Source organism: Hippocampus guttulatus, chromosome 8 (genome assembly GCF_054856545.1).
Source record: "Hippocampus guttulatus isolate MCC_2025c chromosome 8, RoL_Hgut_1.0, whole genome shotgun sequence".
NCBI classification, from domain to species: Eukaryota; Metazoa; Chordata; class Actinopteri; order Syngnathiformes; family Syngnathidae; genus Hippocampus; species Hippocampus guttulatus.
In genome coordinates, this window is record NC_141268.1 from 6,591,058 (window position 1) to 6,611,673 (window position 20,616).

Below are 20,616 nucleotides of genomic sequence, written 5' to 3' on the forward strand. Positions count from 1 at the left end.
AATTGGCTAATACACTGTAAATTATACAATAAAGAAGTCATTACATTTTACATTCATTGGGATAATTATTTGTTACTTTATTGGAGTTACTCAAATTAAAAACGAGTATGGAGTATTAATTTTTCTGTCAAATGTAATTAGTTTTTCTAAAAAAAAAAAGGTACATTTATTGTGACTACAACAATAATTTAAAAAATGCCTTTTTTTGTTTTTACTTTTTTCTATTTCAAACAAATAGGCAAAACTATTGGGGTTTATAAATATTTTTTACATATATATGCGGCCGGTGATCCAGTGGTTAGCACGTCGACCTCACAGTGCAGAGATCGTGGGTTTATGCACTCTAAATTGTCCCCAGTTGTGAGTATGAGCGTGGATGGTTGTTTGTCTCTGTGTGCCCTGCGATTGGCTGGCAACCGGTTCAGGGTGTCCCCTGCCTACTGCTCGAAGACAGCTGGGATAGGCTCCAGCACCCCCTGTGAGCCTTGTGAAGATAAAGTGGATTGGAAATTGGATGGAAGAATGGATATGAGTAAAATAAACAATTTCACTTAATTTTTTCAATGAGCTTCGATAAGTAATCGGTGAACACGTTTTTTTGTGAATGTTCAATAGAGAAACAACTGTAATAATTAGTAGCTAAGAGTTTTACATGTACTTGTACATGTAGAAACATAAACAAGTGGTTATGTATTGTATGATAAATATTGAATTATACTCTATATTTGCTCTGATTTTATTCAGTATTGATTCAGTAATGTTCATTTAATTGAGTCACTTAATGGGTGAATTCCTTGAGACTTGCCGACATGATTTTGGAGCTTAAAACTTGCCCTTTTTTTTTTTTTATTTGTAGCTCAATATTGTGCCGAGCTGAGCGGAGGTGTCAATTGCGCCCATTCCAAAGGGGGCTGGGCCTGTCTCTTGGTGGGGGTCTATTTAATGCTCCTCTCCATTGCAGACGGTGGCATTGGATACAAGTCAAGGACGTCTTATCGTGTGTGTGCGCCAATTAGGAATTTCAACAACCAACATGCCGTCCAAGCCTGCCCCAATCAAGAGGAAACCCGGCAAGAAGGTTGAAAAGGCGCCGCAGCCCCCACCTGAGCCGGAGCCGACTCCTGAGCCAGCTCCGGAGCCCACACCGGTCGTTGAGCCCCCCCCGGCCGAGTCTGCCGCTCCGGCGTCGGAGGCGGCGCCCGCTGACGCCGAGGCAGCTGCACCTGCCGAGGCTGGCGCGCCTGCGGTGGAGGGTGAGGCCCCCGCTGCCTCCCCGGCCGAAGGGGGTGAAGCCGCACCAGCAGACGGTAAAAAAAAAAATAAATAAAAAGTCTCCTGTTGAGCTCAGTGTGTGGAACTTGGAGAGTTTCTCCAAATTATTTTTACACTGTGGGAAGATGCTGATCTTTCTGCTTTTTTGGAGACAAATCGAAAACAACTTTCTCACAACAGCATGACAAAGACATTTTAATGTTGCCTATACCAGTGTTTCTCAACCGGTCGGTCGAAATCCAAAAGTAGGTCACGGACAGCTAGTAGAAATAATAACCTGCATTTTTATTTAGAATTTTCTGCTACAGTACTGAGCTGTACCAAGTTCCCACATGGAACAAATTAGGCAAGCAACAGGAAGTGCAGTTGCCTCACGCTTTAGCCAATAATTTACTCTGTAAAGAAGTACAGTGCAGCTCAGCCTTTGGTTGGCGGACATCATGGCGAGTAATATGCTTTTAGCGGTCGGGCAAATTCATTCTAAGCAGCTTTTCAAAATACAACATACAATGCACGTGTTCTCAGGAGCTACTTTTAAATAAAATGTGTTCTTTATTTTTCTTAACGTCTTTAAAAGTGGGTCGCGATGAAGAAACAGGATAATGCGGGGGCAGCAGTAAACTAAACCATGTGCAGAAGACAATTAATTGTAACACTTTGTTACATTTACAAACTAACCGAGCGCATGCCAATAATAAAAAGGTAGAATCTTTCTTTTTGTCGGAATTCCCTTTATTTATATATTTAAATTGAGCACCGTGGTGGTGGAATCAGTACTCGTGACCCCCAAAGTGGGTTGCTATGAAAATTTCTTTGGAGAACAAGCTTGTCTGTCAAGTCTACCCCTCCGCCACCACACAACAATTTTTAAATTTAAAATGCTCGACCCTCACATGCAGGAGACAAAATACAACACTGGCATTGTCTCACAGCTATGGATTAAGTGTTCAACATCCGGCTGTCTTCACCATGCAACTTGTAATCATCCGAGGTCAATGTGAACACCTTGCACTTCACTTCAATTCAGTTTTGTCACATTTTCATCACCTACTCACAGATGCTCACTGTTAATATTCTCTTAAATTGTAGACTGTCAAAGTTGTCATTTGGGCATGAAATGTAAACTCCCCGCCATTATAACACCTCGATGCTCCATCTTCTGTTACCAACACCTGCCCCCCCTGTGACGCACTCCCAAAAAAAAAAAAAGTTGATAGCTGCCGACATGTTCTAAATTGGTCTACATTGACTTCTGCACGTGGGAAACAAAATACAAATCCTACTCCAAACATCACATTACAGCCGCACAGCAATTACACAACTCGCTTTGGTGCGTCTGTTACATTGTACGTGATTGAACAATATCGCTCCCCAATGAAGTGACATTTCATGAAACATTTGTACGTCGAAAGGTCTCCACACCAGATAACTAACACCCCCCCCTCTACTTATTTACTTTCTAAAGATTACTGAAGACTTACGGACTTGCCATTTGAACATTATAAATAAAAGCCTAAACAGCTCACTATCTACTGTTCCACACACTTGCCCGCCAATGATGCGCTCATTTGATCACATACTCGTGTTTATTCATAGCTACTACTCTGCAAAAACAAACTGAAATTAGAGCTTTCAAAATCAATGCAAAATACAGCATGCTGAAGCATTGTCTGCCAAGATATTGCTCATTAACTGACAGTTTGTGTAAGAAGCAGTTCACTCGCTTCAAGTGTTTCCCCCACTTAAAAGGGATCATAACTTATCTCAAAAACTTGAGATTTTATTAACTTATCTTTAAGTTTAGAATAAGTAAGACAGGAGTACTTAAATTCTACAGGTGTAGATAGTACAAATAAACTAGTTTGTATTTGTTTAAAGAAATTTTCAAGCAAATGTGCCTCTTTTATGAGCAGATCATTCTGCTTTAAACCCAGTTTATGTGTTCCACTCTCTTGATTTGGTGACAAATTGGGGTTTGGAAAATAAATTGTGAGACTTGGAAGTCTTTTCAGCGTGATTTTGCTGCTGCTTCTGCTGCTCACAATCCTGCCCCTCCCTGTTCAGCTGAAGCTGGTGAGGCGCCTGAGCCCGAAGAGCCTAAAGCACCCACTCCACCACCACCTCCAGGTAACCCACCCGCCACATAGCGCACAGCTGAACAAACAAAAAGTTCATTTAATCGAAAACTGCCCAAAATATGACTTCTCTAATCGGCGTCCGTAGAGCCCACGAGCGCCCCTCTGGATCTGTTCGTGGAGGATAAGAACGACACTTCAGTGATGATCATCTGGAGCCAGCCAGAGGTTATTGGCCTGTCAGGCCTGGACGGGTACAATATTGAGGTGTGCCAGGATGGAAGTGAGTCCCAGGGCCACACTGGGTGCGCCCGTCTCAAAGCTGGCATGCCAGAGGTCACCCGGTGATATTTATACACCGCCCGCTAGATGCTCAGCTGACCCTTTAAATCATCAGACAAGGTTCAGAGGGGCAGCTGATGGAGGATGTTTTTGCTTTGTGCTCGACTCACAAGGTTGTGGACAACTGCTGTGTTTGCAACGCAAAAAAGATCACACACTAAGAATGTAGACCCGCTTAGCTCGACCGTATCACAGTCAAAGTCTGAATATTGAAAGACATTCATTCCAATACAAGAAACATAATGACAATAAAGAAAACAAGGAGTTGTGTTTTGATAGCATTGCTGAAGGACAAGAATATTTGTAAGTGATAGGGAATGTTGTAAAACACAAGAAATGTGTAAATTACCTGGAAAAGTTATTAAACACAGTTATAAGATTTTTAAAAAATCTTAAATTGTCTTTCCCTACGGAAATGAATGAAAATGTCATTAATCCATTCCAGATTTCCAAGAAACTAAAATGTGCACTGTGCTTTTATTGTGAAAACCAGCCCTGTAATATACTTGAAAAAACTACAATCATGACAAAATTGAAAAGTTGAAAACAATTTTTTTTTTTTACACTTTCTCCCCAATGCACATTTTGCTGCTCATTCAGGTGTGTGCGCCTTGGCCACCTGAGGGCAGGCTCAGACAAACAGGAATACACTGTCCTGGAGACTCAATTCCTCTCACCTTCTCAATATAGCAGGAATATTCGTCGTTCTTGGCACAGGATGGAGAATATGTCTGAGGATCAGAGGTGTAAAAGAAAAAATATGTTGTTACCTACCTATCTTTTTTTTTCATTCAAGCATGTTGTTTATTTTCTTTCAGAAATGGAAATGTTTTAAATTTGTGTTTTTTACATTAGTTTTAATTCCTAATCTTGGTTTACAGTTTCTTATAAACATACTGTACTTTCACACCATGACCTGCTGCAGGATTCAATCAAATCAGTGTCTTCTTCCACCATTTCAAAGGCTACACGATATGCGTGGGGCATTGAAAGGAAATGAGAGGAGCCGTTTTGAGTGGCAGTGAAACAAGTTGGCAGTGTTCACGCCCACAACGGCGCAACATTTTCATTTTAAAATGGCTCGGCTTGCACAGGTCTACCAAAATACCAAAACTTAGTCCAGCCCCCCATGCGCCGTTTAACACTAGTTGGGGCACCAGACTTGCATTGGGCACAAAAATAAAGTTCATTTCTTCTGAAACTGAACCTTGTTCTTTCAGCTGAGGACTGGAAGGCAGTAAACGAGGACCTGCAGAAGTCCTGCCGCTACGCCATCAAGAATCAAACTACCGGAGACCGGCTCAAGATCCGCGTGGTGGCTGTGAACGCTGGAGGAAGGAGTCAACCAGTCACCCTCCCCGAGGCTGTTATGGTGAAGGAGGTTGCCGGTAAGAAATGACATACTCACTGTCAGGTTCTGGTCCAAACCGAATCATGTTTTTGGATTCCAGATACGCAGTTCCGGACAAAGTGCGATAACAAAAATATTTCTTTACAAACCCCCCCTCCAAAAAAAAAAAAAAAAAAACGCACCGACAAAGTAGGAACAGAAATTGCTGGAGAAACAATGCAGAAACAGAACCAATCCAAGGGCAAAATAAAAGGAAACAACAAGAATAAACAAATGAAATGTCAAGAAGCCAATAACGCAAAGCCAAAGATCAAGAGCTAGAAGAAAAAAATACAAACTAAACTAGTTTTATAAATTGATACTACATGAGGAAATACAAAAACCCTATGTCCACCCTGATGAAGGAGGTTGTTGGAAAACACGGAGGTGTCAAAGCCAAAACTGGACAAAAATGTTTTTTCTTCAAATAAATAAATGTGACTCCCTGCTGGTGAGTAATGAAACTGACACTATTTCAGAAAATTCAAATTCTTTATGGTCATCCTGATGAAGGACGTTGACAGCAAGACGTAAGATACCAACCATTCATTCATTCATTCATTTTCCGATCCGCTTATCCTCACAAGGGTCGGGGGGGTGCTGGAGCCTATCCCAGCTGTCTTCGGGCAGTAGGCGGGGGACACCCTGAACCGGTTGCCAGCCAATCGCAGTGCACACAGAGATGAACAACCATCCGCGCTCACACTCACACCTAGGGACAATTTTGAGTGTTCAATCAGCCTGCCATGCATGTTTTTGGAATGGGGAAAGAAACCGGAGTACCCGGAGAAAACCGGGGAGAACATGCAAACTCCACACGGAGGCCGGAGCTGGGATTGAACCTGGTACCTCTGCACTGTGAGGTCGATGCGCTAATCACTAGACTACCGGGCCGCCGAGCTACTAACCATAAAGGCCAAAAATTAAGAACAAGAAACAGTTTGGTTTGAGCGACAGGTGCTTCTACTCACCCAGCAGGTAAACAAACTTTTGAGTAGAGGCTTCTTGGCTAAAGCCAAACTGGGAGGGTTTTTACTCTCTGGGCCTGGATTTGACACCTCTGGTTGAAATTATTTTTTTATTTATATATTTGATTGTTCTGCATTTCAATGCAACTGTTCAATAGCATCACTATATCAGTGACATCAATAAATTAAAATAAAATAAAACATAATACTATCGTGTTTCTTGATCGTGTCTGAGAAAATATATCACCCGTAAAAAAAATTATTGTGACAGCCCTACCCTTGGTGAGCGCACAAGAATAGAAAGCATTTTATGAATGGTTTCCTTCCAAATGTCTGCAAAGCCGTGGAAAAATAGCTGAGATGTCGGTGGTCATTAACGCGCTTGGCGAGGCAGCAAACTTGGGGGAGTTGACTGGCGTCAAGTGAGCTGAGGGCCAGCAGGTGGGGCTCTGTTGTGTGTTGGAGGTTGAATTCTTGTCTGTGCGGGGAGGGGGGTCGACTGTTCTCAGGTGACACTCAAATCCCATGACAGCCATTGCCATGCTGTTTATTTTGGTAGCCATCAACGGTGTTATACGTTGATTTTGCTGCGCAGTTAATCCGCGATAAGTGACCCGATAAGGCGAATCGACATGACAGGCATTTTCCACTTATTCTCACATTTGTAAATGCTCATCCAAATCCAAAAATGAGCGACACCTCGCTTTGTTTTATAGTGATTTTTTGTAGCTTCCAGTATACAGTACGATGCCACCCCTCTCCCCTACAAGCTATTTACAGTCCCGACATATGCTGTGCCACTGAACACAGCAGGTGGTACCGCCCATGAAATTCCAGCATGTTGTTCTTACTGTACTTCAGATCTCAAAGTCAGCTGACCACGTCTGTCGGCATTATACCAATAAATGAGACCAATGTGCCAACTCATCCGCCTTGACCCCATTTGTGACACAGAGATGAATCTACGATCTGATTGGCCAAAAGAAAAAACAGCGAATTCAATGTTGTGTGTGTGCCGCTAACGGCTGCAGTCGAGGTTCTGAAAGCAGAGGACAAAATAATATGTGCATGTCAACACATCAAAGCTGAAATCTGATTAGATTAAAAAAAAGAAAAAAACGACTGGCAGACGCGTGTCTACGTTCTGTGAGATAAGGACAACAGATTGCTGCAATATAAATTATTTCCACCTCATTTAACTTGTAAATGCAGGTCTGTTTCTTGAAAATACTAATTTCGCAGAAAGATTCTGAGAAAAAGAGCTTTTTGTGAAAGGATGCATTTCACGCAGTGTGTTTGTGTGCCAGCGTGTACCTGAGTGTGTGTGTGTGTGTGCGCGCGTGTGTGTGTGTACATCAAGGATGACGATGGGACTTTATCGTTGTTTTTTTAATTTCAAAAAACTCTGTTGTAGAATTACCTGCTCATATTTTTCCATGTTCTCAACACCACACTGCTTCCGCACGTCACTACCATCGTGCCACATCCCACACCCCACACCCACTCACACTATTTGAGACCAAAATCTGATCAAAGCCATCTAGTGGTGATTTATCATACTGAAATCATTCCCACAACCTCGATACTGACCGAGCCCTTTATTATTAATACCTATGTCCATGTTTTGGCACTAAATGATGGTTTTTGCAAATCAATTTTTACTTTTTGGCATTAAATTAGTTAAATGACAAAATGTGATTTAGCTCATTTTTGTTCTCAGTGGTGCAATTATGACAAGTTTCGGGGAGCACTTGTTTTGCTCACCTCTAAAGCTCAACCATAAAAGATGCATTTCCACTGAATAAATTAAAAACTAATATTTTCATCACCAATTAGATCGTCCCAAGGTGCGCTTGCCTCGCTTCCTAAGGCAGAGATACGTGGCTCACGTTGGAGACAAGATCAACCTCACCATCCCCTTCACAGTAAGCGCTTTCAAGACCAGGAAGCAGACCCTACGTGTCATGTGACTAAAGCGTAATGGTGTCCTCTAGGGCAAACCTAAGCCCGTGGTTAGCTGGACCAAAAACGGCCAGCCGCTAGAGAAAGGAAGGGTCAACATTCGCAGCACCGAGAGGGACAGCATCATCTTCATCCGAGCAGCCGAGAGGGACGATTCCGGTGTCTATGAGATGTCCGTCAAAGTGGAGGACTTTGAGGACAAGGCCACACTCACCCTGCAGATTGTTGGTAGGTGAACGCCTTCTATTTACTGTCTGTACATATTTGTCTTCCTTAGCAAACAAAATAATCTAAAAATAATAAACACCACCTTCAAATACAGTAAATGTTTGATGTTCTCTGTTTTTGAGAATTTTTACGAATTTAGAAGAGATTTGTTACAAATGGAGGTCTCCTATCAAATCAGAATCAGAATCAGAATCACCTTTACTGTCATTGTATTACATACAACGAAATTTGAGTGCTACTCCTTAGTGCATTTAGTAAAAAAATACTCCTTGAGGAAACATGTATGCTTTGTTTGAAATGAAACAAAGAGCTCCCCTCAAATAGATGCTTTTTAAGATTAAGATATCCTTTATTTGTCCCGCAATGGGGAAATTACAATCAGAATTCAGAAAGGAAAAACGCTGGGTAGGGAGAGGGAAAAAAAAACACACTCGAACTATCCTCTTCCGAGGATAATTTAAGTCCAGGATAAAAAAAGACCCTAGCACATAAAATAAGCATGTGACAGTTACAACAAGTCACAAGACATAACATGTAATAAGGGGGAGGATGAATGGGAAGGGAGGGGGGAGGGGGGGTAACCGCGACGCAGCCGTAATGACCAGCCGCACGGTCCACCGTTGCGCTCTGCATTATCGAACCACGTCACGGGGAAAAAGAATCGGAGCGATGAAGACGGTGATAACAAGGATGTGTATGCGCGTGTGGTTGTCCAGTTGTGTATGTGTATGCGTGTACAGGTCATAGCTGCATCGTCGAGGTCTGCTCATCATGAAGACAGTCCCGGCTTATCAGTCCATGGCCGAGAAGGAGGGGGGTGGTGGTGGGGGCCCTAGACTCCGTGCGTATTTCCATCCAGGGGAAAGGCCAGATAGCGTTGTTTGTTTTGGAGAGACGGCCACCAACAATTCCAGACAGCCTTGAGTCCTTGGTCTGTATCTCCTCAGTGGCGCCGATCAGTCTGATCCAGAAATTCTTTCCGCAGCGTGGATTCCAACGTCTCCATGGTATTATCGATCGCGCGGAGTCGCTCCAAAATCAACAATATTGCGATTGAGCTCAGTCACCGCTTGAGTCTGAGTGTTGGACATTCGCGCCAAGCCACCCAGAGTGACCGGCAGCTTCTTCACTTCCAATAGAGCCGCTCCCGTCGGTTGAATTTTGCGATAGAACAGCAAGCTGCCAACACCAAACAGCAGCATACCTGTTATCAAAAGGCCAATAATATAGATGTCTTCCACATCCTCCACGGACAGTACTGTCAGGCACACCGGTCTCCACTTTCTCCATGGATCCAGGGCGTATCCGGCAGCAAGTGTCCCCGGAGGGCAAGCAGGCTCCCCACTGCCCGCTCTTTTCGTCGAAAAAATGTTGTCGATTACATCAAGAGACCAGCAAACTAATTCCATGGTTAGTTCTTCGGATGAAAACACGGTAGGAGGCTAGGGAAAAAAAAAAGAAAAAGTTGGACAAAAGACAGCTCAAGAAGACTAAGTGGCGAGCAGGGAAAAAAAAAGGTGGGAGGGCAGGGAGCTGTGCAGAAAGCGTCCGCCTTCGTCGAGAGCCAAGCAGAAAGAGTTGTCTGGATTCACGTATGTGGTACAAGTAAAGTAAAGGACTCACTCATTCAAGTAGACGCAACTTGCAATACTGTAAATGCCTGGTACTCTCTGCAAGACATTCACCCTCTGGACGCTATTTGAGAAAAAAGTCTTTGTGACAAGCAAGGAAGTTCCTCTCAAAGAGAAACTTCAAATCAGTGCTCAGTCCTCTCGATAGATGACTTTTTTCCCTTTAAATTTTTTGAACTAAATGAATAAACTGAATACTGCAATGTCATCATCTAATCTATTGCTGGTTGACAGAGCTTCCTGGTCCTCCGGCCAGCGTAAAGATCGTGGACACGTGGGGCTTCAACGTGGCACTGGAGTGGACGGCGCCCAAAGACAATGGCAACACAGAAATCACAGGCTACACAATCCAAAAGGCCGACAAGAAGACAGGAGTAAGGACCGCACTGCAACTCCGGTCGGCTAATTCAGCCGCTTTTCCATTGTACCGGTTCCACCTCAAAATGTCCTGGTTCCACATATTACACTTTTTGGTTGGTTACAATAGAACGGCTTTTCAGAGCCTTATTCAAAGTGTTTCTAGAACGCAGGTCCGTGATGCCATTGTCATCTGATTGGCCAACAGATGTCAGCGTTTCTTAAGCAATGCGACAAGTAACTCACTTCACACGCCCATTTCATGGTTTTGAGTGAGTGAGTCAGAGTCAGCCTCCACCAAGGCGTAAAAATACAGTTGATACAGTACTCAGTACTCTGTTTTACAACAACACTTAATCATATTTACAACTTCCAATGTGCCAATGTGTGAAATAGTGAAGCTTGTAAAAAAATTTGCGATCATCATGCTCTGCTCACCGTGGTCATTAACTTGAATGAGCGTTGGGCTTGACGGTGATGAGGACATCCTCCAGCTGCAGCCCGGAACCTCAGTCACCCTCGGTATGGCGGTTGGTTGTGGTCCATGCCTTGGTTGTGGCGGCTTGGGGCGGCTGCGGGAGGGCTTCAAACACCGGGCGCAGCAACTCTGAAAGGCAGCAAAATGAATGAAAAGTGAATTGAGAGCTTGCTAGACCTGAAGTGCAGTCGGCAGCTGTGTCACTCTCGCTTAAACCCCCAAATTAATTTGTCGTCAAACCTGTGGCTGAAACTGGACATTTGTGAAATGTTATGGCAGAACCCTACACACTATGAGTGTCCAGTGGAGTCTTGCACAATTCAGTGGACTCAAATGATTAGCGCCAGTTGTAATGGAAAAGCGACTAAGGCCTGGGTAAGCGAGGCCGGTGCGGTGCCAGGCCGGTCTGGAAGCTGTAATGGAAAAAGTTTTTTGAGTAGAACCCTGATCCTGATGAGAGTTGCACATGTGTTGGCAGGACTGGTTCACTGTGATGGAGCACTACCACCGACTCAACGGCACCATCTCGGACCTCATTATGGGCAACACCTACAAGTTCCGTGTGTTCTCCGAAAACAAGTGCGGAATCAGCGAGGAGGCAGCCGTCACCAAGGATGAGGCCAAAATCCTCAAGACGGGTGAGACGAGAATTTTTTCAAAACTATACAGTCATATTTTGACTCGCGTTGGACCCAACATTCAAGTTTCTCTAGTTAACAGCAGTCACTTGGTTTATTTCAAGTGAAATGTAGAAGGGAAATGGAGCAATTAAAGTCCTGTAATGCCCTCACAGGTGGGCAAGGAGAGTTACAGTCATTGATACACTGTGCATTGAACAGGACAAGCAGACAAAGATATTAATAGAAAATGAGAACACAAGGCGCAACTCTGTCTCCAGACCCTGACACCACTCACTCGGCCACCCTACTTAAAGGCACCTTTCCAACACACATAAGTAAATTTACCACTGTAATTTCATCCTAAACTCTCTGGGCCATCAATATATTCTAGGCTTCTTTCCTCGCAGGAATTGAGTACAAGGCCCCAGAGTACCAGGAGCATGACTTCACCGAGGCGCCCAAGTTTACCACCTCTCTGGCCAACCGAGCCACCACGGTGGGCTATAGCACCAAGTTGCTGTGCTCCGTCAGGGGATACCCCAAGGTACATTCCTCCACCCCCATTCCAAGTCTTTCACCTGCTTGTCGTTAGCTGGGCCGGATGACTTTGAATGGGATTGGCATAGGGATGGGTCAGGTCACAACATCCATTGCCTTTGTTTTTATTTAACATTTCCATTGTCTTGATTCATTTTTTTAAATGTATTTTTTTTTTACAGTATGCTCTCACAAAGATGCCTTACGTAAAATAATGTCGCATTATTTCAGTATTTGAGTAAAAACAACACCCTCCACACTCTACTTGAAGAAAAGGTCGTCTTTTTTTGTTACGGAAAGGCCTGCTTTAAAAAAGACTATCTGGATTAGTGTAAATGAAAAGCCAAACACATTATTTCAGGAAAAAAAATACAGATACAAATTAAAGCCCACAATTGAGAAATAATTAATTAATTTAGAAAAAAAAAAAAGAAAACATTTTTGTTACAAATAAAGGACTAATATCACATAAATGTTTGATACGTTGTTATTAGCTAGTTGATTAACTAAACACTGTCAAAAACATAAGTTTTTTTTTGTTACAAATAAAGAACTCCTCTCACAAAAATGTATGACTTCAAGTGAATGTCTGGAATGATCTTGTTAGTTAATTGAGTAAATAATCCCCATCAGGACACTTTTAGGGGACAAACCGTATTTCTGTTTTGCTAAACATAAGGGCCTTATCTCAAATAGGTGAATCTCTTCTAATGAGATATTCTGGATTTTTTATTTCAAGAAGGGCCCACTCTCAATATAGAGACATTTGACACACATCTTAAATAAACACCGATCACGCTTTGTAGTTGAGTAAACAAACACGCTCTCGCAACAGGAAAAATTGTGTTTTTATTTCATTAAACGTCTGCTACTCTATGTAGTTGAGTGAATTAAAAAAATCCCAAGCCACTACTTGAAGACGAACATAACTGAATGTGTTTTTTGTAACAAATAAAGCCTCAACTCAAATTGATGCATTGCTTCAAATAAACACCTGTTGGACCCACATCAAAAACCCATGTAAAACATTTTTTTCCCTCCTCTGCAGCCCAAGATCGAGTGGCTGAAGAACCAGATGGTCATTGGCGATGACCCCAAATTCCGTCAGATCTGTGTGCAAGGCATCTGTTCCCTCGAGATCCGAAAGCCCGTGAGTTTCGACGGAGGCGTTTACGCCTGCCGAGCCAAGAACCACCATGGCGAGGTCACCGTCAGCTGTAAACTGGAAGTCCGACGTACGTAAATAATGAGACATTCCTTGAGGGTGGGATTTTTGTCAAGGCTAAAAAGCTACATTTGTTATAAACAGAGCCGGTTATTCAAGAGGCGGAAAAGAAATAGGTGGCCATCTTCATTCACTGAGGTAAGAACTGATCACGGTCAATTTGGGAAGACTATTTCATGGAAGTCGCAAAAACACACTAATTTATCCACAGATGGCGACTGACGCCATGAATTTATTTTGCACCATCCATCCATTCCTGACGCATGTTGATACAGCCCTAACATTAAAGCAGACATCTGAAATTGACCCTTTACTTCAGATAAAACTCTTCAGAAATGAAGTACATTGATGGAGTTGCCAACTGTTAGTGAGAGTTTGTATTTTGTTTTATATATATATGTATATACATATAAATACTTTTTTTTTCTGAATATGCCGACACGTTATCTTACATAAATGCCTTGTGCTTTTTCATAGTTGAGTAAATAAATATCATTTGGACACGATTTTCAAAATAAATAAAAGCACCCTTTCAAATAGAAATCTCGTTCAAATAAACACTTTTAACTGTCTGGATTTGTAGAAATATAATTAAATGTATGTGCACTCACAGAGGCATCTTCAAATAAAACTCTGGGACTCTCAAAGTAGAGAAAACAAATCCTTTGGACAATATAAAAAAAAAAGTGAATGTCTGTTTTTTCACAGATAAAATTGACCTTTTTTCAAATAAACCCTTGGTGTCTGGATTTTTACCCATTTTGTCTGGTATGGCTGAAAATGGTACATCACATTTTCAGCCATCCAAAAACCTGACACCAGCCTTCCCGCTTGGTCTAAACAAGTCATGAGGTGGTCCAAGTGACCTTCATCACACCCTTTTCCTAACACGGAGCGGCAACTAAACTGGGACAAGGTGCCTGAATGGCGGAATCCATAAATTATATTGGTCATGGCATTTCACTGAAAGAGACTCGCTCACATTTTCATGATTCAGCAGACACATTAGCAGTATCGCGAATGGACATGCACATTTGATTTAATTCAAGACGGAGGGTTTTTACTGGATTGTTTCATTTTACTCACACCAAATGCCTGTGCACTAATCTGAGAGTGTTGTGTTTGGAGAGGCAGAGCTTGCTCCCCTTCCATTAACTTCCAAATGTAACCTATGGCGACATGTGCTTGAACCATTTCCATATGTACTGGCACTCCATTTTTGCTGGACACCGAATATCCTATTCGTGCATTTTAACAACATTGTGAGTTTCCGGACGGTCAGAGTCAACCAGTGCGCACTTGGAGCATATTTCCAAACGTGTCCTAAATTAACACCTGTTGCGCTTGTGGTTATTTGTCTGTGTGTGTTCAATTCCCAAATTAGGAGCAGAGCGAGCAAGCCCTTTGCTGCATAAGGTGTGTGACACTTATAGCCTCTTCTAAAATTACACCTCCCCTTCCATAATGAAAACATTTGGTTGATTGAAATACCTTTTTTACCCTCTGCAGGAAGGTTCTGGATTCCTTCAAAGAACATGTCGAGTACATGGGGATGATGACCACACCCCCAAATCCAAAAGTCCTAATCCATGTCTGCCATCACCTTTTTTTCCCCAAATGGCAACCCACTCTACATATAACATGTTTGTGTGAATGAGTAATTTAGTTAGCATCCCTGTTGTTGTTTTCAAAAGATGCAGCCGGAAGCACAAAGATGCAAACAGAGCTTATCAATGTATATGCTAACACAAATTGTGATGTCTGCAAATAAATATCATCTGATCATTTTTCTTAGTTTGTGGCAACATTCTCTACAAGCACACACAATTCCTTAACTGTTGTAATGGTGATGAGTCACGATAACACCCAAGTCCACCATCTACATGATGTCTTGGTCCACCACTGCTCAAAAGAGAGAGTCTTTGGTCACCATGGCAATGAGCGAGACAATATTTTCCTCATTATAAACCAACATCCCCAATGATTGGATTTTAGGATTTTGTGGATAAATCACCGATTGCTTAAATGAGGTGAATTAGGGTCACCTAGTAAATATTTTCCTCATTATAAGGCTCCTCCAACTAGTTGCTTGGCAGCTGTCTGTTTTTTAGTAAATACTAGAGCTGTCAGTTTAGCGCGTTTTTATTGGCATTAATTTAAAAATTTTAACGGGATTAATTTTTTTTCTCGCGAGATTAATGCGGGACACGTCACAGCGGATGTTACGTTGCTCTATAAATAAACCAAAAACAAAACAACAAGCGCGCTGCATACGTCCACGCAGGTTTGTTTTGCCAGCCACGGCAGCGCGAGACACTGAAAACGGATACTTAAAGAGTTTATGAATGGAAAGTTTACTTTTAAAAAGTTGCCAGATTGCTCCACTGACAAGACCAAGGTTACCTGTATCATACAGGTATACAATGTATGCCACTGACGCAATTGTTACTTGTTTGGAACTATTTTGTATGGAAGGTTACAGTGTTCCATGTCCATATAAATAGAGCGGGTAGAGCTTCTCTGTGTTCGTCTGACAGTGACGGTGAAGTTTAGCGGGGCAGTGGTAGCGACCTAGCGAAAATAAAACGTCTCCAGTGTTGTTATCGAACCAAGTGTAGTCATCGGAAATGATGTCTACACAACACAAAACCGTAGAGACACTTCCGCACAAGAAGGACCAACAGAATCAACATAGCCTGACTGCTGTGTTCAAAGCAAACAAACAGACAAAATATTTTTTTCACTGTTGTTGATGGACAGTAATATTGTGTGAGAGATTATGTCTGAATAACTGCTCCAAGTGAAAAATGTTCATGTAAAATTGAAAATCGAAATTGTTATTTCAGGAAATATTTGCATTTTGCACATAGAAAACTGATTCATGATTCCATGTTGATGAGAGCATTAAAATGGGGGAAAAAATAGGACAAAAAATATAAAAGGAAATTCAGAAACGATAAAAAATGCATGACTACTCACGATTAATTTTTAGTGAATTTGAGTTAATTATGACAGTTGCACTTTTAATTAGATTAAATATTTTAATCATTTGACAGCTCTAGTAAATACACAAAAAAATTAATGTAAAATAAAAAAGTGTGTGTGTGGGCCTGTGTGTCATTTGAAGCAACTATTCTACGGTGCCCATCATCACGTGTGAGTGTTTATGTTTTATAGGCTACATGATCACCCTCTCCTAAAACCAAAACGCATGTCGACTAATTCAAGAGCACGCAGCCACAATAAATTCACTGAATTGCTGTTGGGGCACCGAGCAGCTCAGCAGCCAGCTCTCACATAAGAATCATGTAGCGTTGGCCGTGCTGCTATGCGGTCATGGACTTAGTGGCATAGTGATGATCGGGATATGCGTGCACTGATTTAAACAGGCATGCAAGTCAGGCCTATTCTTCTTTCGTGATAAACCTTTCACGTTTTAAATCTTTTATTTCAATCATCTAAAAAGATAAGGTATTGACATTAAGTTGGCAAATTCTGTTTTATTTGTACTCGGATGAGAAATGTGTGTTGGGAATAATTGTTCTGTGGTGCCCCCTAGTGCTACAAATTGGAAACGACTTTTGGAGTTGACCTCACCTCATTGATCCATGAAGACCAATACAGCACTTGCTCTCAAATCAACACCTCATCTCAAATATACACTTTCTTTCAAACAACTGTCTGGTAGTTGTAAGGATTTTAGTATACATATGATCCAGAAATTATTTACAGAAAAATTAAAAACACCTGATGTCTTTTGTTTTATTCATCTCAATAATAATGACACTATGTAGGTATTTAGAGAAAAGGGACAAATTGTATGGTTTTCCTTAAATAAGTACCTCCTCTCAAATAAACACCATAAAAAAGTTAGTTGTTGTTGAATAATAAATGCCATCTGGAATTTATTTGGAGAAAATCATTTTGCCTCAAATTCTCCTCTTCTCAAATTGGGGCCTTGTATGTAAACAGCAATGATTTCTTCCTTTTCCCACATTCATCTGATTTCAGACGTGATCCCGTTTTGTTCTCCCTCGTGCCGTTCTGAATTAGAAAGAATTCTCTCACTATGTGACCCCATTGCAGAATTTCATTATCCAGGGAGTGAGGACAAGTAGGCCTGAGACCCAGTAAGGCACCAACATATTCTTTGTAGACTACAAATATGGGCGCTACTTAAAGTAGAAAAACTTTGGCAAACAAAGGGTAAAGTGTGTTTAAGACAGATAATTTAGGCTGATGGAACGTCACATTTGCTGGGCCCACCACTGCGGGTGTTACTGCAAGTAATGATGCAATGGAGGGTGCCTGAGAGGGTCTTGGCGAGCTTCCCCTGCAGGGGTTTTAATATGCGTAATGGTGGAACTGGCACGCGCAGTGAGCAATGCATCATTGTGTTTCAGTGATTGATGTTCATCTAAACTGGATGGACTTCCACCAGATCAAGACTTGAACAATCACCTTCTACAATTCAGTGCTTGAACTCTAGCATAGCCTAAACAGGTATCATTACAATCTAAGTTTGATAGAGGAAATAATAATGCCACCATTTTGATACCACACCCCTGCAGTTGGTTTGCTCGGATAGTATCCATCCATTCTTCCATTTTCTATTCCAGCTGTCTATGGGCAGAAGTTGGGGTACACACTGAACTGGTTGTCAGCCAATCACGGGGCACATATAGATGAACAACCATCCGCTATTACCCTGACACTCACACCTTGGGACAATTTAGAGTGTTCCATTATTCTGCCATGATTGTGTTTTTGAATTGTGGGAGGAAACCAGAGTACCCGAAGAAAACCCACACAGGCATGGGAAGAACATGCAAACTCCACATAGGAGGGCCGGAGCTGGAATCAAACCCTGCTCCTCTGCACTGTGAGGCGGACGTGCTAACCAGTTGACTATCGTTTCGCCCCATAAGTAGTACTCACAAGAAAACGGAGTACAGCCATACACCGCACATTCACGGTTCACCCTTCACAAATTAACCTATTAGCATATTTTTGTAACCTTTCTGTCATGCTCTAAAATGCCACAAAATGGTGCCAAAGACTGTACATCAATTTGTCCAAGGATGTGTGCTGAAGTCAACAGATAGACAAGATTTGTCTTTTGGATAGAACAAAACCATGAATTAAATACAAAAATAAATCAAATTAAGACACCTCGGAAATGATCATGATTGTGAAATGCACATTACTACGAATGTGCACAAATTGGATTGGATTGGATTGGATACAACTTTATTGTCAAATCAGTGCTGACTCAAATTGAGATGCGAACTGGATGCTAAAAACAAATGCTGAATCAAAAATTTCACATTCCAGTGAGAATTAGTCATTGCATTTTGTCATGTGTTCTAGTTTAACAAGAATGTTTGAATGGCAATGCGTGTGACGTATGTATGTACTGTATGTAGGAGCTACACAGCGTCATGTGAAATGCGCTCCACAAGAGTGACAGCTGCAAGTGTTTCTGCGTGTATGTTGAGCCGAATAATGAGCATTAAATTAAACTTTTAAGCAATTGGTCAATAAAGCCCATCTAGTCAGTGTAAAAACGCCTTTGTCGTTACTTTACTATTGGCCTCTGACACATCCTAGCATGACGAGAGTTTACAAACTTGGACCGGAGAAACATAGACACTCAGGTGAGCTTAGTGCTATCTATCTGGTATGACAGAATGATCAGTTTCAAATGTTCTCAAAAGTAAAAAAGAACCCTGGGTTATGTTATTGGCCAGTGTATGGTGAAGTATCCTGCAGGTTAAAGTAAGTTATTTTCAACTAAAAAGGAAAACACAGGTGTATTCGCACTTAGGTAAATGTAGTGTGAGGCTTTGTATAACAATTTAGACACCATATGTTGTAGATAAGGCATTATTTAAGTGAAGTCCGTTTACCATTACGATCAAAATGGATTCTTCATTTTTTGCACAATGATGTGTTTTTCAGCAAATGTAACCCATTCGAGTTGATTTGGGACTTGCTGCTTAAATGGTAAACGAATAGCAAACACATATTTTGGTGGCGAGTTTGAACTCTACATAGCACTGTATCTCTCCTTTAACATCTCCAAATTTTCTGTCGTGGGCCTCTTATCGGGTTCCTTCCAATGTATACAGTTTCACCAAGCATCCATATGGCCTATGTGTGCTGTATTCCCTGGAGGATGCTGCAGCACAAACAGCTCTCTGCAGCAACGGGACTTGAGCTGGGTATTGATTTCAGATGCCAGAATGAATGGATCCCACTTCATTACATCAATTTAATTAAAACGGCTACATGGAATTTTCTGAGACAAATGATAACTCATGATTGCATGTCATCTATATGCGACATTAAGTCAGAGCTTATCCAAAATGAGATTTTGTTTATTTGTATCTGGTGTGTTGCTCCAATTGGAAATGTGTTTAATTCGACAGAAGCCCAATCAGTTTAATATTTCATGCCGATATTTCCACCCTTCCATCCAGGACTATTCTCCTAGCCCTTAGTCTGTCATTACATCTGAAAAGATTAATATGTATATATTTTTTTCATTAGCCTCTGGGGCTGTCATAAAAGTGACCGATAAACTCTGCCTAAAAACAAAAGGCCATGGAGACGTCACTGGTCTGCTAAGACCTTCTTCCTAGCACATTCTTTTAGTACGTTTAGTAAGCTATCTTTATTTCTTGACTTTGTTTTTCAATGTCTTTCACTTTTTGTTTGTAAATGTTGCACTGTACTTTTAATGATGTGAAGCACATTGAGTTATCTTGAGTATGGAATGTGCTTTATAAATAAAGTATCCTTGCCTTTCCTTGTTTTGCCTTGGCCCTTGACCTTGATCTAGTCCTTGTCATAAACCCGAGACCTTAGAGCAAGGGTGTCAAACTCATTTTTGTCACGGCCACTTTGGAGTTACGTCTTCCTTTGGATTGCCGTTGTGAAAGAGAAAGCGAATAACTTTTTAATCATCACATCGTATTATTACTTGCACAAAAAAAAAAGAAGACATTACTATTTTCTGTTACGAGTTTCTGTTACTATTTGTTTGTTACTTGTTCAATTATTATAGTAAGTGTAAACCAGGTTTGGTTTGGTTGGTTTGGTTTATTTATTGAACATAAAACATATACAGTAATAATTTGACAGAAAATAAGGTAAATAAAATAGTAAAAAGGAAAGAGAAATCAGTCATCATTCAACACAGTTATTATGTTCAAGGGAGTAGGAAGAAGTAAGGAACTTATCTAGTCCTATCCCGTGTTATGTGTTTATATCTAATAAATCATTTTTATATCAATCAAAATAGGTCACAAAATTATTGCAAAATGTCACCGTTGTTTATTGCGTATGACAATGTGAGATTTCAGTTCAGATTCAAGCAAGGATTATGGAAGCTGACCATTATGGAAGCTGATTTGCTTTAGTGGGCCAGATAAAATGACGTGGTGGGCCAGATCTGGCCCCCGGGCTTTGACTTTAACACCAGTGCCTTAGAGCTAGTGTTTATCTTGATCCATGCTTCACACCTTAG

General features: G+C 41.4%; 1 protein-coding gene across 1 annotated transcript; it reads left to right on the forward strand.

Moving 5' to 3' along the window:
• The first annotated feature begins 975 nt into the window (after window positions 1-975).
• Window positions 976-14,872, forward strand: mybphb (myosin binding protein Hb). The gene is made up of 13 exons (XM_086117833.1): window positions 976-1,307; window positions 3,337-3,399; window positions 3,496-3,630; window positions 4,910-5,077; window positions 7,884-7,972; window positions 8,042-8,237; window positions 10,103-10,242; window positions 11,182-11,341; window positions 11,731-11,867; window positions 12,909-13,095; window positions 13,170-13,223; window positions 14,470-14,501; window positions 14,595-14,872. Exons 1-11 carry the CDS (start codon window positions 1,034-1,036, stop codon window positions 13,199-13,201), a joined length of 1,581 nt encoding a protein of 526 aa, XP_085973959.1. The 5' UTR covers window positions 976-1,033; the 3' UTR covers window positions 13,202-13,223; window positions 14,470-14,501; window positions 14,595-14,872.
• The last annotated feature ends 5,744 nt before the right edge of the window (window positions 14,873-20,616 follow it).

Bases quoted from the DNA above. Each gene is read 5' to 3' on its own strand.
- mybphb (XM_086117833.1), top strand. From the start codon at position 1,034: ATGCCGTCCAAGCCTGCCCCAATCAAGAGGAAACCCGGCAAGAAGGTT. The intron at 11,868-12,908 runs GTACATTCCTCC...CCTCCTCTGCAG, and splicing joins CCGTCAGGGGATACCCCAAG to CCCAAGATCGAGTGGCTGAA. The intron at 13,096-13,169 runs GTACGTAAATAA...TGTTATAAACAG, and splicing joins CTGTAAACTGGAAGTCCGAC to AGCCGGTTATTCAAGAGGCG.